At 31.3% G+C, this 19,131-nt stretch overlaps 1 protein-coding gene across 1 annotated transcript; it reads left to right on the plus strand.

Moving 5' to 3' along the window:
* The first annotated feature begins 17,300 nt into the window (after nucleotides 1-17,300).
* On the plus strand, nucleotides 17,301-18,388 carry LOC121128460 (uncharacterized). The gene is made up of 5 exons (XM_040724045.2): nucleotides 17,301-17,406; nucleotides 17,467-17,583; nucleotides 17,652-17,753; nucleotides 17,813-17,917; nucleotides 17,978-18,388. The coding sequence occupies exons 1-5, from the start codon at nucleotides 17,337-17,339 to the stop codon at nucleotides 18,121-18,123; spliced, it is 540 nt and encodes a 179-aa protein (XP_040579979.1). The 5' UTR covers nucleotides 17,301-17,336; the 3' UTR covers nucleotides 18,124-18,388.
* Nucleotides 18,389-19,131: the final 743 nt, after the last annotated feature.

The raw sequence follows: 19,131 nt of genomic DNA on the forward strand, positions 1-19,131 counted from the left end.
AAAATAATATTCATAAAATAGATGTGATAGGACAATTAAGCATAATTGACAATCGGGTGCTTTTTCTAGAATGGGAATCAGTATCAGGAAAGTATTGAAATATTTCCGTCACGATGCAATGAAGGTAAAGAGAGAAATTATTTATCATTTATTGATGATATTTACCAACTTTTGGGAAATAATTGATTAGTAATAGATAAACACAATTTTTGAGCCTAATTTTGAGAGCGACAAGGAGAATTTAAATAATAAAGAGTGGCCACCAAAACTTTTTTCTTTTGATATTGCTATAAAAAAAAGACAAATAGATATTTTTCAATAACTTTTTTTTGCTATTTGAAAGCCTCAACATTCCACTTAATAATGGAACACCACTTTATTCATATGGCTACCGTGGGTGGCCTTACAGTTGCCCATTCCGTGACCCAATTTTGCTATACATTTTCGATTGTGTCAGCTTCCATAGCTGCAATGGTGACTCCAATTTCGTGTTTCAAATCGTCAATCGTCTCTAGATGGTTGGCGTAACATTTATCCTTGACCGTTGCCCACAAACAATAGTCCAACGGAGTCAAATCGCAGCTACGAGGTGGCCAGTTGACGTTGCCGTTTCGGCTCATGATGCGATTGTCGAAGACAGTGCGCAAAAGATCCACTGTAACGTTGGCTGTGTGGCACGAAGTGCCATCTTGTCGGAACCAAATGTCGTCAATGTCTTCCTTTTCCATTTGGGGAAACAAAAAAAATCTTCCAACATGGCCTGATAGCGCTCACCATTGACCGTAACGGCAGCTCCTTGCTCGTTTTTTCGCTTTCGGCAACAGCAGCAATATTTTCAATTGAGTGCACTAGACAAACACGGGAATGCGTTGTTTTATTCATTATCGAACCAGTTTCGCGCACACGCTTCACAAATTTATCCACAAACTACCTGGAAGGCGCTTTATTTCGACTGACGTAATTTTCTTGCAGTTTCGTTTGAAGACTCTCCATTTTGGAAATAAGTCTTCGGTATTTCCCAATTTTTTTCGAGCGTAAACTTAACTATTTCGTAAACCGGATATTTTTTACAAAATGTTAAACACAATGAAAATGTTACTACAGCTGTCAAACGTCAAAAAAGTGGTAATCTGAAATGCAACTGCTAGATGGGCCACCCGTTATCTTTATAAAATTGTCCATATAATTTTCCAATTTAAAAGAATACAACTTATTGTTTGTTCAAATTGTATATTCCTGAAAATTGACCACTCTCCATCAATATTATAATAGTGCTCGACGTATATGTAGATGATTAACTTATTTCTTCCCGTTATATTTTTGTCGCTGTTGTTAATTTTTTGTCTGTCCGCTATTTCACTTCTGTACTTCAGGAAATACTAAAGGACTCAAGGGAAAGAATGGGCAATTAGTAGAAGAATAACATGTTTTTTCTTCCTTTTGCTGATTGGTTTAAAATTGGCAGCTGCCATATAAAATTATGGGGACAATGCCAAATACTCTATTGCACTGAATGGGAGAGGAGAAAAGGTGTAAGAATATTAAAAGTAGGATCCGCCATCATGGGACTTACATACCCAAGTAGACCACATAGTGAGAGACAGAGCTAGAAAGAGACTAATTCCTCTTCTCCATTGAATAGTGTGATGTCGTCAGGTCAGTCTCGAGTCTTTAACCCAAATGACTTGTGACTCGAGTCTGACTTGAAAAAAAAATGACTTGCGACCGAGTCTGACTTCAACTGGAATGACTCGTGACTTGACTTGGACTCTACTTGGTCCTACCTCAGTCCCAAGGACATAAGTACAGCTCTTTACATTTTGATATACAACCTAATAAGAAAGAGTTGTAACCACCTGTTTCTATATATATTATGTGCAAATGAGACATTCAACTTTGAAAAATATGTCAAGGACTACTTCGAATATAAATACATTGTTGTTTTTTGCCCCTTCTTTTTGAAACAGTATATGTCTGAAAAGAACTAATATACATATAAATAATTGAAGTCTGTTCACCTGTATTTTATCCCCAAAGGTAAATAATAACTAATAAATGAAATACATGCCATTGATAGAGTTATTCGAGTGTAACCATATTTAAAAGTAAGTTAGTTTGAAAAGTATTTGTCATCAACTTTTATTTTAAGATATAATTAAAAATATGTGGTACTACAATATGAAATTGATTATTGATGGATCTTCTTGCACATTTGCAAGTCAATAATAAAAAGATTGGGGAGAATTACCCTTTCAGAGGGGGATATTAACCCCACGACAACCTATTCAAGAATAAAAAAGAAAAAGAGAGAGCACACCCATTGAGCTCCCTCTGGACTTAAGCCCACAAATTTTTGATTAAAGAGATGTCAGGACTGTTTCTGGCCTTTTACTCCAGAAAGAAATCCAATAACACCCTTATTATGTCTTTTTTTAGTGGTGAACTGGAGCTTGATGTGGCCATAATATGATACCCTTTATTAGGGGGGGGGAGGGAGAGAGTATTTACTTGGATATTAGACTAGACAATGCTGACATCAGAGACTTATTGAGGATCTCTTTCCTACTATAATATTGGCGGTCAAATTTTGTTTTTGGGAGAATCAAGTGCGGATCTGATACTGATTGATGGATAACAACAGTACACACCTGGATTTTTAGTGGCAATTTCATAGTTGGAATTAGTTCCAAAATACCTTTATTTCATCCTCATACTAGATCTGTTTGAGAATTTAGTGAATTATATAGATATTCTTAAATAACTAATATACGTATAATATATATATATATTTATATTTTAAATAACTTTTTTTTAAATATATCTATTAATTTATGTGAGGTAACAATCCTGTAAACGACAAATATTTTAATATTTTATTATCCATATATTAATGTACTCGTATATACTATTTTAAATGTTCCTAGTTTTAAATTTTAATGTTCTTATTTTTTTGTGAAATTTAAGAATATTTTTATATTATTATTTCTGGAGACGAAATCGATTAAATGTTAAGTATCTATGGTTTATTGTGTTGGTTGAGTCAAGTCCATCCTCTTTAAAGTTGCCCCCCTTTCTACTCCGGCTCCGAGCATCTTCATGAAGATACAAACCTTCAAAAAACGTTTGTGATTGCAAAAGAGAAAACCACTGACTCCCAAACTAATATAATGCGGTTTGTTTATTATTATAATATGTTAAGTTTTAAAAATCAATGTTCACAATTATTATCCAAACATAATTTCTTGGATTTATTTGGAATGGAAACCGATACTACAAAGAAATTATGTTCAAAAATCGAACATTAAGTAAATAAGGATATGATTTTTGGTTTTTGTATTATGTTATTAAATTATAATACTTTTATATAATTACTACTTTTTAAATATTACAAGTGTTTATAATATCTTTTTTTTCGATAATACTTTAATTAGCCTCTAATCCACTATGATAAAATTTTCTCTAATTTCAATTGGGTTAAAATTGAAGAAAGAAGAGGATCATACCATTAACTGTTAATCATTAAAACCCAACTCAGTGAGTGATAAAGTAGTATTCAATAAAAAAAATTAACCTGGTGGACAAAAAAAATATGGCATCTTACTTTTCAGGATGATTGGAGACTCTTTATCCAGAACTCGAACTTTTCCACTAACACTTTCATCAATCAAAGAGGCTTGGGGAAAAAAGATTATTTTTATTATATGAAATGATGAATTATACACTAGGGAATAATTAGAGGAGGAAATGTTGTACAAATGATGAAGCCAATAATTGAATTTATCTTTGAGCCCAGGATCCAAAACTGATCTCCGTTTTTTTTCTCAGTCATCTGAATTCTGAAATATAAGTGATCATAGTAATTTGGGACTATTAACGTTCAAAGTCATTTTTTACCCTTTAAAATAATCCCCAAATTAAAAGTAGGATGAATAAAACTTATTTAAAAGTGTTTTTATTGATTCTGCATATTTTGAACTCAACATCCCTCTGTTCATAGGCTGAAAAATGAGGAAAAAAGACACTCTTTTTATGTTCTTATAACATTTGGATCTTCCATAGTGATAAGAAATACCTTAGATTATAAAAATATTCAATGTTTAATTTAAAAGAAGAGTTATTTAAAAAGGATCCATCTCCAAGGTCAGAATAACCTGCAATAAGAATCTCAATGTCATAAAATTCAATCTCAATCCAGGGATGGGCCTGAGAAGTAATATTACTGTGATCAAGATCTCAAGTAAAGAGAAACTTGTCATGAAATTGCTTCTTCAAAGTTCTGTCAGCCTGACGATAGGAATGATGAGGACAAAGGCAAAGTCAAAGGAAATTTAAGTAAGCAACGAGATTCTAAATAGTCGTTATATCCCAACCCATTTTTGAAATAGTAATTCATTTGATTTGATTTGATTTTATGTTTTTGTTTTTTTCCAATACATAGTAATGAAATAAAATTATTTTGAAATTATCCTATTTTAATTTAAGATAATTTAAAGAAGCTAATTTGTTCATGACTTCATAAATAAACAAGTCACGGAACTTCGATTGAATGAAAAAGATTTTATGATTTTAAGAACCTCTTTAACTTAGTAAATTTTTGCTTAGGTAAAGTGAACATATATCACAGGAGCCTAACATAGAGCTATCAGGCATTCCGACCCTTCAAAAGTTGCAATCCCGAAGAAAAAAATTTACACCCCTCCCCCCATTTTTGTCCAGAAAGGTTTCTGTATGAGGTAAAAAAAAATGAAATAAACTTTCTTTTTCTTATTTATAAAAAAGCGTTATCTACTTTAAAAATGATATTACACGATATGTTTTGTATTTTGCTAAAGTTAAATCCTTTAATTCTACAGCGAGATAAACGATGCACGCCCCGGATTTAGTGCGAAAATAGACGAAAAAGATAAAAAATACTTATAAAAAGATAAAATTATGCTAATATCCTTTTTTTATTATTCAATATAAGTTAGTATATAATAATGTGGATAATTATCCTTAATATTTTATGAATGCTATTTTTAAACAGATGATATGTAAACATATCAAACTGGGTACTGAAACTTAGTTTTAAATTTCCTTAGTTTATTCCTTGATTTTAAAGTTGTATCTGTGTCTTTGGTTATTTACATCAATCTTACAGGAAGCCTCTAAAACTAGTTTCACTGCCTTTCTACAGATTGGGAATGATATTTCTCTAATTTCAAAGGCTCATTCTTTGCTTTTATAAGTTCTTTATCTGACTAATATTGAAAGATTGGAGGAACTGAAATTACTTTTATTAGACCTATCAATCTTATATATTATATGATTTGATTCAAAGTTTATTTTATTAGGAATTATAAATTGCCTATGGGGGCCATATGAAATTTTTGCATTGAAGACTTTGTTCAATACCAATTTACGAACATCTGAATCTTCTTCTACCAGTGCTCCTATCAATATATTTTCATGATGTTCGAAGAAAGAATTTCGGGATACATTTTTTGGTGCAATATGGGCCATATATTGATAAATACCTCTTGATAGTGAAATTGTCAGCTGAAAATGCTTCGAACCATCATAGCAATTCTGTAGACATTTAATTGCAAACCACATTGCAGTGCAATAGTTTAAGATAAATGCTACCAATTTTAAGAGGTTTTTCCTAGGCTTTTTATTCGATATTTAACATCGTAAAATGCGATTCGCTTTGGTAAGCCATTTAGCCTCGTGCGAGGTTCCTGGTGATTTAAGAGGTAAGCAGGAACCAGGAGGAAGTTTTCCAGACTGAATTGCCATAACAATGTCGTAAAAGTAGCCTTCGTAATTACTTAATTCTGCCAAAATATCTTCATTAATTTTGAATGCCTCCTTCAATGTCAATTCATTCATGTGAAGTTGACACACCAGCCATTTGGAGGGAAAGTTTAAGCCTCTTTACAATACCAGACCAAATTCCTACATTTGTGTTGCAACCGTCACATATTATAGCAACTATGGATTCTAAGCTTTCATGATCTTCTAGAACCAATAATATTTCTCTAGCTTGATCCCCCGCTTTCCCACTTCTTGGTGAAACATGGTCAATTTATTCATGTTGGGATTCTTAAATGGGGGAAAGACCAACATTAATTTATTTGTATAATTTGAAATTTCATAAAAGAATAAGAAAGTTTATTCTTGTTAACATATCAAACATAACCTCACATTTATTACGAACTTTTTGACCAAAGGATTATCAGTTTTCAGCCCATTTTTAGAAATCCTGTCAACTTTTTCGTCTATTTTTGAATTTTACCTGTAACAAAGTACTTGTTCATTGTATGAATGCTGAATTGTTACCTTATTGACAAAACTAAATAAGCAGTTGTTAAATAAGCCTCTATTTACACCATTTACTAGGACAAGTTTGATTTAAGTCTTGCATTACAATTAAAAGGGATTTATAGATATCCTTTATAGATGGGAGAATTGGTGGATTTAGATCACTGGGCTGCCCAAAAAGGAGATACAGAGTTAAACTTCTTGTAGCCATTGTTGTTTCTGTTTGAATACTACATTGTGAAAAATCACTTGCATCACATGTATAATTAAGTACCCTTGAACAATGGTTCGATTTGAAGTTTCTGTATAAAACAAACATGTTAATAAGCCTATTTTTCAAAATACAAAGAGATAATAATAAAGAATGTTAAATTTTGATTTCCTTGTTCCAAATGTACAAAGTAAATTTACTTTACACACATTTAGCGTTTATGCTATCCACATTATTATATACTAACTTAAATAGAATAAAAAATTAAGATATTGGCAAAACTTTCACCTTTTTATAATTAATTTTTATCTTTTTCGTCTATTTTCCCACTAAATCCGGGGGCACACAACGTTTATCTCACTGTAGAAGTAAGGGATATAACTTTAGCAAAAAAATGCAAATCGTGCAATATCATTTTTTTAAGCACACAACGCTTTTTTTATAAATAAGAAAAAAAAAGTTTATTTCCTAATTTTTTTTTACATCTTACAGAAAACTTTCCGGACAAAAAAGGTGGTTAATTTTTTTCTACTTTATTTTTTTTATAGTAAAAAGGATTTTTATTTACCATTTGCAACTTTTGAGGGATCAAAATGCGTGATAACTCCATTTTGGGATGTCGTGGTACCCCCTAATATACTCTATTATATGTACTAGATCTACTCTCTTTTATACTTTTCAACATAAGAAGAAATTATTTGAAAAATATTCCAAGTGTCAGTTTTAGGGACTTGGAATATTTTTCAAGTATTTTTTTCTTCTGCTGAAAATATTTTTAATTGTTGAGAGAGTCACTTTAAGGAAAACAGAGAACCAAAGAGAGTAATCGTAGGTAGTACTCCTTATAAAAGAAGAAAGAAAAAAACATTTTTGAAGATTTTTTATTAGTATTTAATCAAAAAGGAGCTATAAGTGCGAATTTCATTAACTTGACCTAGGTAATTCAACATAAAACCTGTTTTGAAGATGTATTATTAGAATCCATTCTGAACGGGGTTTTTATTGTGAGTTTGGTTAAGTTAAGTTGGGGCATATCAATGAACAGGCCCTTTTGAAGTATCCAATCAAAACGGAGTCCTAAGTGCGATTTATAAGTTTTAAAAAAATGAAATGTTTTTATTGTCCATCCACCTAGCCGTAGACTCCCAGAGAAATCCCTCCTCTGATGTGTAACTCATTCAGAACCTCTATAGCATACGCCACCGACTGCTGTCAATTAATCAAAAATCTTCTATTATCGAAAAACTTAACTGGCTCACCCTGCGACTCAATTCTTTATTTCATATATATTTTTACTCAGACCATTTTCCAAAATAGTACTCTCTTTCGCTGAAAATATTTTTAATTCTCGAGAGAGTCACTTTCAGGAAAAGAGAGTAATTTATATCAGAAGTTGAAGATACCAACTAAAGATAAAATCGGTTTTACTGATTTTTGAAGTTCTCCATGTGTCTTTTTTTTTGGGTGGTTAGAATAATTTTCAAGTAAAATTATATAAAGTTGATGATAGCAAGTCAAGATAAAATTAATATTAGTGAATTTTGTAAATTTCCTAGTGTCAAATCTTAGCACTGAGAATAATTTTTCAAGTAAAAGTTTAACTTTGCTGAAAAGTACAAAAGAATATTTCAAATAAAAAAATTATAATTGAAACAAAAGAGAGTGAGCAAAGGAAAAGAGGAGTACATGAAATTAATTTATTTCTGGATCAACTTTGAATAATCTGGGATATTCCAGAGCAATGAAGGTGGATAAGTTGCGTCATTCCTCCCGCGGAGGGAAAAAAAACCCCCAAAAACTTATTAAAGTTTTGCTCGACAAGGATTGCACTTTTTATGCTATGACGTTTCTTCCTAGAAGGTATGGCTTGACATAAACAAAATCAACGTATCTATTTTATACCTAGCTTATCATTCCGTAAATTTTCCCTAGTAACTATATTAACAATATGTTAATTAATTATAATTATATAGTATAATAAAATTATATACATATATTTATATGTTAAAATATTTGTACTCTTTTCAAGATTTAATTTAGTGTTACCATTAGTTTATCTGAGATTCCAAATTCCACAAGGGACGATGTAAATTTAACCGAGGAAAACTACCAAACCTCATAAGAAAATGAGATATCAGCCTCGAAACAATCAAGAGATCCATTCAGGATGGGTAAATAATTTTAGTATTTGAACTATAATTAATAAATATTTAATATTTTATTTGAATTTGTGCAAAGTGTGATATTCTGGGGATCTATATAAAGGTGGACTGCAGGTATGAAAAAAAAAATCACCTATCTACGTTTATGAATATAATACGGTAGGATAATATTACTTGCCTTGTAACGTTGAACAATCGCATCTAAATCATTTATAGTATGTTTCAATTTTCTTTAGATAAGTGATATACACCATCTCAATATTAGATATATTTTTATACTACAAAAACCCAAAAAGTTTTAATATCAATAAAGAAATCAATAATATATTATGAATAAGGAGATATTATTTAATAAACATGAAATGCTCAGGTAAAAAGCATTAACATACAATAAGATCTTAATTTGTCATTTATCTTGAAAATATAGTTCAATGCAATTATCTTTCTAATAGAACCGAAGATGAATAAGCCTATGTTGTCTTGTGATTTTTACTATTTCCTACAGAGGGAGATATGTATATATCTTTAGTAAATATTTCAATAATACCCGGTAAATAAAAATTTTTATAGCATTTCCAATTTCATATTGTTTGGAATAGATCATATTATGGACCAATATTAGTTCTACTACTATTAATAGTAAGTAAAAACAAAAAAAAATAGTGAGAACTCATAAATAGGATATATCGATTTTTAAGATTCTAATACAATGTCATTATAAATTTCTACATTTTAACAAGTATTTTAAGTAAAATAACTTATTATTAGCTAGTATGGCAAAAATTTAACAATTCATTAATTCCAACAAAGACTTACAATTATAACTCCGCAACAAATCTGTGTATTTTATGAGCATGCACGACCGTTCTATCAGGTTGGGAATATTATTGAATATATTTAGGAAAGGATGTTCACTTCTTTGGAATTAAATTATAATGACAACTGGAAAGGAGCATAAAATACCTTCTTTAAACTACCAATTACAATTTAACGTCCGGCTAAAAAACAAAGCGGATGAATGATATGATAATATGAAATGATGATGTGCATATAATTTTCAAATATGTTTACTAAGAGTGGCGTGGGACAGCTACTTCCCTGTTTATGCTCATGAATTAATTGTAGGAAGTCTGTTATGATACACTCCATATTTTCCTCCAGAGCCGGGTCCATCATTATGAGCCAGTCGCTCTCCGAAATCATCATTCCAAAAGCCCTGAACACTAAACCTTCTGCAGCCTTACGGAAGGGGACCACCCCAGGGCAACTATATAATAAATGGCGAAAGTACAATATTTCTCCAGTGGGTCCGAGGTCTTATTATTTGGAAATAATGACCAGGTAGCTAGCTTATAGCGAAACCACTTTTGTTTCGAGTTTGTGAGGGGATTTTGAAGAATGCATTCCGCATTATTTAGGATAGGGTGGTCGGAGGATATACCTAACTGCTCCAGACGTCTTTTTATTAAATATCTCTGGATATTTAATCAGGACTCTTCCAGAAAAGGTCCTCTTGACTCTGCTGATGTTCAATGTTGACAGAGCAATAATACCCAGCGTGTAGGGTCACAATTTCAGGTAGTCCTGATGTGTGTCACGTCGTTTCTTAATCGTACGACCTCTCACCAAGAAGTTGTGGGAAGTCAAGCAGGAATTCCTACCCTTTAACTGTCCGAACGAGGTGTGTTGTATAGTACTTCATTACTATGTACCCTTAAATTATAATTTAGGGGTTCATGTGGGCCTAATAAAGGAAGGATCGACGGAAAAACGAAATTCCAAGAGCGCACCATTTTGCCCCAGAAGGAATCCAAAGTCTTTATTATTTTTGTTAGTTCTAATGAACCCATATGAGTTCTTTCATATAGCATCTCTGATTAATTGCCGAAGCATATAACTATGAGAAACTGAGTCAAACGCTTTTTCTAAATCTATCTTAGATACAGCAAAGCCTTTTTTCTTATTTTTTAATTTTCTGATTGAATCCTGGATAATGTGAGGCATGTCTTCGGGCAGTCTCGTTTTCATGAATCCTTTCTATTCCCTCGTAATAATACTTAGACCACTTTCGCCAATCTCTTATTCTGTATGCCCGTCATTATTTTATATGAGGAGTTTAGCAGAGTATTTGGTCTATAATTACTTATATATATATAAAATATTTTCCCTTTTTTTAGGGGACCACACCAAAGTTCCTGAACTAATGAAATCCAGAACACAACCTTCATCAAAGATCTCTTCGTAGTCACCATCAAGAACCGGAGCTATGTCGGAAGCGAAAGTGTTATAAAATTCGATAGAGAGTCCTGATAATCCTGCGGACTTATGTTTTTTATAATAAGTGGATAAGTATTTTAAAATTTCATTACACTTAATTGGCTCATCTACTCCCTCAAAATGTATCTTAGTCTGGCTGCCTGAATTATAGTAGTTATATTTGTTTGGAAATACTCATTCTTGGTTACTGTAATATTCCAATATGGTGACAAGCGATCTGACTATTTAGAAGAGGATTCTTGGTATCAATACGTATGGAAATTGCAATAAAATTCAGATATTTCAATGGAGGTTTACTGAAGTCAAGAGGTATCTTATATATATTTTTGAAAGACATAATCACATAACAGTTCCAAATAACTATTTATATGTAATAGCAGAATATGCTTTGCATACAAAAATATGGACAAAATAGAAACACATTATCTTTACGAGTCTAAAATCACCTTCTAATTATTTTTCAACCATAAAAGAGACTCAGTAATTATAAAGAAATCTGGCGTGAGCTTGAAGTGTCCTGGTTACATAACTCATAAGGAAATTGATGTAAATGTGATTAAGATAAGTAATGTCTGAGTTATATACATCAAGGACAATGAAGGAGGCTTCACACACGCTTTTGTTTAATTCACCTTATTTTTCATTTGTTCCAACCTTCAATAGACAGCTGTCAAAATTTCATGACATTCAGTTGTTTAGTTCGTGAGTTATTGTGCTAAGTATGACAATATTTTTGTTATCTCCAAAAAAATATAACTAAATCAATATTTTGCTTTAATTTTACACTACTTCTTGATGAGGAAAAATAGCATTCAAGCTCGACAATGCCTTCTGGGGACTCCGCTCTATAAACCAAATTTAAAAAAATCAAATTTTCAAAGAAAAAAAATTAAAAAACACCTATTTTCCATGTTGTACCTGACGAGACGAAATCATTTCGTCAACAAAACTTTTTTCCATGACGAAGACGAGCCGAAAACAAAAATCTGACAAAAATCATGACGAAGACGAAACTGACGAAGACGAAAATCTGACGAAGACAAAATTATGAGAAAGACAAAATTCTAACGAAAACGAAACTCTAACAAAGACGAAACTGACAAAGACAAAATTATGAGAAAGCCGAAACTCTGACGAAGACGAGACGAGACGAAACAAAAGATAACTGCGACGAAACAATGTCGATGTCTGACAAGGATAATATTATGCCACTGACAAAACTCTGACAAAAACTAATGACTTAAGATTACGTGGACAAAAAATATCAATGCTATTACTGATGGTGATACTTTCGTGCAACAAGCCCCACTGGCCTCATTACACAAAACTTTTTATTTACTTTTTCTGCCCACAGGTTGTGCAATAAAGCAGCAGGGGATGTAGTGGGTTCATAACCCAACGCCAATTTACTGTTTTTTTATATGACCTCTAGACTATAACTAAATTATATATATATATATATATGATCCATTTGAATTCCTACTGTATTTGCAAAGGCGGTCAGCATCCAGAATGGAGGGCTCAGGCTTAAAAACGTTTAAGAACCATATCTATAAATTGCATAATAGCTTTTATTGAAGTTAATATGTAAAATATTCGAAATCCATTCCTTCTCTCCCCCATATCATGTGCAGTCCTATGGTCAAGCTGAAAGAGGAGTACGGACTATTAAAAAGGGGATAAAGAAAAATGTAGGAGCATCACTAGAGGAAATCTTATTTGCCTACAGGGCAACGCAGTTAGAGTATGGGAGCACGCCAGCTGAGCTGTTGGGCGCACGCCGTATTCGTACGTGATTGGATGGATACCTTCTGTCTTCTCCTCCTCCTTCTCCTTCTCTTCCTTCACCATGAACGGAAAAATTTAAAATCAAAATGGCCGTGTGTTGCCCTTGGTACGCTCTTCGCCAGCCCAAGTGGATAGCTGGAGTGATACAAGGGAAGATTGGGGATGTGCTGTGGTCGGTTGAAACCTGACAATGAATGGTTAAAAGACATAATAATCAACTTCATCCTCGTGTACAAGTTGAATCAGGGGTGGTGTTATGTATTGCCTTTTATATACTTTTAGCTCATGACGTAGGGATTTGTTTTAAATAGATAGTAATATCCCTTTTGTTTTACGTGTTGCCATATTTTAATAGTTATGTCTAAGTACATCCTTTTTAAGTGTAATCCATTATGGAATATATATTTAGTGTATGATTGTACCCCCAATCAAAAAGATCTTCTTTTTGGCTTTACTCCGGTCCGTTATTTCCGTCTGTTGGTGGTGTTCGTAGAACACTACATATACATTATACATATATGCGTGCAGTTGTAATATTTTTATTTTGTAACACTTGTCTACAGTTTTCTTTTTGTATATAGTTCAATTTTATATATTGCATTGGCTATGGATGTTACACTTTTTAACTATTTATTATATTATTAGAGGTATTTATATTTTCTCAGAATATAATAAATGTCTATGGCAATTAGTGTATTCAACTTTGTGTAACAGTTTAATACTGAATATAACTATTATTTGCTAATATTTTGTATAAAGCGCCAGATTCGGATTGACCCTGTTCGATTGCATGGTCCATCAAATTACCATATATATATAATTTAAATAGAAGAAGCAAGAGTAGGGAGAAGCGTCAAACGTCATCCATTTGCCTTTTTTTGCCTGAGGCCCACAAATGAGTAGTAAAGCTTTAAAATCTACTAGAACTATGTGCTCAAAGACTTGCGACTGCAAATTATAGTTTAAGACAAATGATTTGAATTTATTATTGCAATAATAAATCCTCCACAGCTTGTTAGGCCCATTCATCAAGCTGTGTATGCTACCGACTCTTAAAAACATATGTCTCTCTCTCCCTCTAAGTTTATTAAATCATTATTGGGGGGTAACTCCCCAAATATATATGACGGTTTGATTTCATAGGTAGTATTTTGGAGCTTCAGTAAATGTATTACCTTGGATTGGAGTTGACGATGAAAATCTATATACTAGTGTAAATTATTTATAATACCTTCCCCAAAAATAGAGCAAATAAAGTAGGTTTGTTTCAAAATGCCAATTTACGGAGAGAAAAAAACTTGGAGGAGTAGTGTACGGAAGTATAGAAGTGTTTTGGGGGTCCCCATAAAAATGCTGGCTTTTCATTACTTAAATGGGAGAAATCAAATTCATGTCATTCATATTTAATAAAGATAAATTTTTAATTTTGGAAGTAGTCCATTTTTTTTTTTTTTTTTTTTCAATTCATTGCTTTGTTTAATTGTATGATTTTCTGGGAAATAAGTCATCTCAAGATAGCCTTCAAAATTACAAAGGGAGTATAATGGATCAAATAAAAATAATAATGAATATAAAAAAAATTATTTATCTAGTAATTTATAAAGTTCTTATTTAATTTGTTAACGAGACGTATATTATTTTTAACCCGACATTAGTCATTCATAAAGTACTTATGTCGTCATTTTTAACCTCGTTTTTTTTTCTTCAATAATTCTCATTTACTCTCTCTAAAGAGCGTAGGACTTGTGGAATTCATATACTCGACTTGATGAGTACTTTCATATTGCACAGTAATAAAGATTGAAAGTTCTAATGTCGAGTTAAAATTTATGAACTTCACATGAACTGATTTGATGAAAACTTTACAAGATACAAGATAAATAAATGCATTAACGTCCATTATACCTTATATTTGATCAATTACACCTTATTCGTGATTTTGAAGGCTATTTTGAGATGACTTATTTTCCAGTAAATGGTGTAATTAAACGAAGCAACGGATTGAAAATAAAATAGACTAAATAAACTAATTTTAGCATCCATCAAAGATTATAATTATACCCATAATCAAGAAAAAAAGATGTATTAATCTTCGGAAAAAATATCAAAGAGGTACCTCTTGTGGACAATAAGAAAATGAACGCATTTCATATTTCGTTCATTGTTCATTTTTTTCCCCTTCGTCGTTGATTCGTTCAAAAAATGAACGGAAAGAGTGAACGCCGTTCATTTTTCCGTTCAATGTCCTAGCCTAACTTAAAGTATAAGCAAAAGTCGAACTAATTAAATAAATTTAGAAATTATTGGGTTTAGTTCTAATTACATTCCAGCTTACTTTTCTGAATAATAAACGTTAATTTAATATTAAAAGGTGGGATTGGTAAATTATGTATTTAAATTAGTGATATGCCACGAGAAAAACTCATAAATTGCTACTAAAGTTTTATGAAGTAAATAACTATACAGAAAACTCGGCTGGTAGGCATAAAAAGCCGATTAAAGTTTTGAAAGTATAACCTTTTTTGAAAATAAGGGACAAAATCCATGACTTAATCCAACCTTTCTTAAGTATAGTTGTAGATACTGAATTTAGTAAACTATTTATTTTTTATATAAGTAATAAGCATTATATAAATTATTGTACGTCAGTGTACGGTAATATGTTACATTTAATCAGCACATTTTAGATTGTTTATATTCGATGTCTAATAACAAATAAAGAGACAAAATTAAGGAAATGTGTTAAATAAATAGTTTTATTTCAAGTAACAAAATCATAAATATCTATAAAAATGCAAAAAGCCACAAAACTTAAAAAATTATAATAATTCTATATATTTCCAGAATGTTATTTTATTCATATAAATATAAGTAATAACCATTGTTAACTTCATCACGCTTGACGAGACGAAATCATTTTGTCAACAAAGCTTTTTTTTTATGACGAAGACGAAAATCTGACAAAAATCATGAACAAGACTAGACGAAGACCAAAATCTGACGAAGACGAAATTCTGACAAAGACAAAACTCTGTCAAAGATGAAACTCTGACGAAGACGAAAATCTGACAAAGACGAAAATCTGACGAAGACGAAAACTGACAAGTAATATTGGCTGACGAAGACGAGACAAAACTGAAAATAGCTGACGAAGTTAACAGTGGTTATAACACATATTGGGTTATTGCTAAAGTAGCATTGATCTTACAATTGTCTGGACCATTAAAAAATGCTTAAAAAATATTCCTTATCGAATTTAATATCAAACAGTCCAAGAAATTTTGTTTGTGGCTTCTACCATTCTGCATAAGGTTCTGCATAAGGTTACATAAAAAAATATATATAATTTAAAAATACTGACTTAGTTTCTTCAAAAATTTTGCTATTCCAGTAGAAGGGTACTTTAAAGTATAAGCACTCCATTCCTTTATAAATTTCTAAGGTGATCACTTCAAAAATGGCATCTGCACCAAAGTTGTACGCTCCAATTAAGATTAAGGGCCAAGTTTAGTTCGAAAAGGGAGTTTTTAATTTCCAAAATAAAGGCCAAAGGAGTTAAACGTAATAGATCTTTAGAATAATAAAGGTATTCCATGCTATCAATTTGTTCCATATAATTAGAGCAAACGATTTAAAAAAAATGTTGACCTTCCTAAGTTTAGATCAAATGTATTTTTTACTAATACTGTTCGCCCCAATTTATAACGTTAGTAACTATAATTTGTATGTGTCTCTTAAAAATAGGTCATGATTTCTCCAAGAAGGGCTAATAAGGACATAAAAACTCTGTTTTTCATTTATTTATTTATAATGCATTTAATCGGCTTGATGGTTAGTAATTACCAGTAACAATTACTGTCAAGCCATCCACATAACATAAACATTTTAAATAAGAAGTAGATAGTTTTAAAACCAATAATGGTCTCGTTTTTTTAATACCATTTATGAAACGGTCAATACATAGAATGAAGAGTATGACCGACGAAGGTTCATCTTGACGAACGCCTCTTTTGTTTTAAAAAAACCCTTTTTTATTTCCTCAAAGATTCAATATACAATCTATCAATAAGTTAATGCCAACCATAATAATAATGTAATCTCCTAAACCATTTCTAGATAACCTTCGGATAATATACCTGTATAGGGCTGTAATTGACTTTTTGATGATGTAAATAGTCCGGCTGGAGATTCCAACTGTCTTTGCAGACTTCTCTGTACTGACACCTGTGCGGAGGATGAGAATAAGTCATACTTGCAATGACTTTTGGTAATAGTAATTCATGTTATTATAAAACTATTATTTAAGTTAAATTATTCAAATATTACCTTCGAACTGCTTTTAAAGTATAAAGTAATTATTTGTGATTTAACCACGAAGCATTCTGATTAGAGGATCATCATCCACACATCCTTCTCCTTTATTACAAATACGGACTTAATATAGTTGTGTACTAATGTTCGAGCACAATGAGACGGTCTGACGTATTTATACAAGTGTTATTTATTTGAATGTCTACCTATTAAAATTGGGTTGTATTGTATTTAAATAAATTTTAAAAATTAGAATTGTCATTAGATTGTTTTTGTCTTCAAGCATGTCTACTCTATATCTTACTCTTCTCTTTCTTCTCTGTTGTGCTTTCAATGCAATGGGACTCATCTCGGGTATTGTATAAACTTTGTGGCTCCTTTCTTTTGAGTGTTTTTAATAATTTTTTTATTTAGAATTCGAGTGTCGAGACAGTTCCAATAATTGTCCTTTACTAGTTTCAACGACTTCAGATGCATGTCTATTGCCTAGGTATCAATGGATGTGCCCAGAACAATGTGGTGTTTGTCAAGGTTCGGCAAAAATCATAATATTATTATAATAATGACGCAAAATGATCAATTCATTAAATTATTTTAAGCAAGTTGCAGAGACACAGGTGCTTCGTGCTTTGAACAATCAGAGTTTTGTCTACAAAAAAGTATGCAAAAGCAATGTCCAAAAAGTTGTGCTTCTTGTGATGGTTTGAATTAAGATATTAATACATGATTAATATATATAAGTAAATTGTGTTTTTTTTAGAGTGTGAGGATTTGATTAATTCAGACTTATGCAGTGGTTACACACATCGGTGTGAGGAAGATACAAGTGTTCAATATGCGTGTAGAAAAACATGTGAACTTTGTGGTGAGTTAAAAAATTTACATATATTTTTCCTTTTGATATTTTTTTATTCTAATAAAATAGATGATAGTTGCAATGATGCCAGCGTTCATGAAAGCTTATGTTATAAATTTGAAAACAATGAATATTGCACAAAAAATCTTACTATGGATTTCATGAAAAGGGCGTGTCGACTAACATGTGGATTCTGTGAACCTGAAGTGTGCTAGGTATAACGAATAATAACTTTGTATCAAAATTTAAAGTAAAAAAAATATAGAATTTTTTAAAAATCAGATACATACAAACAATAAAATGATTGAAAAAAAACAACCTATTTCATTAAAATTTATAGATAATTTCCTGCTATGTTTGAAATAAATGCACCTATTTCCTCTTTCTTTGCCTTGATTGCATATACTGTACCTTTACGACCACTGAATGCTGGTTTCACTTACTTTTTGATCTGAACCCAAATAAATCCTTACTTTCCAATTGCCTGTCATGAATCTTATCTTATTTTTTAAAAGTATATTTAAATTACTACGTGTCAAGGAGTAATTCATGAATGTTGTACGTTTAGTGATTTTCCCTAGAAAAATCAGGAACCAAGACGATGTGAGCTCTTCATTATACTTTTAAGTCATTCCTTAATCACAAAAGAAACGGATTTCGAGGACAGAATTTAGTTTCAGATTTTGTTATAAAGTCATATACATTTTTTCGGCTGAAGAGTTGGTAAGCTGATATATAGATGTTTCACATATGAATTACAGTATAGCATAGTATGAAAATACTTTATGAAGAATCTACAAAATAATTTAAAAATTTAATCATAATGTTATAATTAGCATCTATTATGCAAATTAATATTTATCAATAATCGAAGAAGGTACTGAGTTATAAAAAAATACGGACGAATATTAATTAATTTTCAACTATTAAAGGAATTCGATGAAAATGTTAATTATTGATTTGTTCTTTTTCTATTTTTTTCGTGAAAATTTATGTATATAACAAATGGAAGGATGATCGATGTGCTCTTTACAGAATGAATATAACTTATTAACCTCAATTTCTCTAGATTTGTTTGTGAAGATTGTACACATTGCAATACAATAAGTAATTCATTTCTTTCTGGATTTAGTGAACAGGTTTTTGAAGAGTGATTCCCTCTTGATTTATCATTGTCTAAGACCGATCCATGCCCATAGATATTTGGAGACTAAGAACACCGG

The sequence above is a fragment of the Lepeophtheirus salmonis genome, chromosome 13, assembly GCF_016086655.4.
Source record: "Lepeophtheirus salmonis chromosome 13, UVic_Lsal_1.4, whole genome shotgun sequence".
NCBI lineage: Eukaryota > Metazoa > Arthropoda > Copepoda > Siphonostomatoida > Caligidae > Lepeophtheirus > Lepeophtheirus salmonis.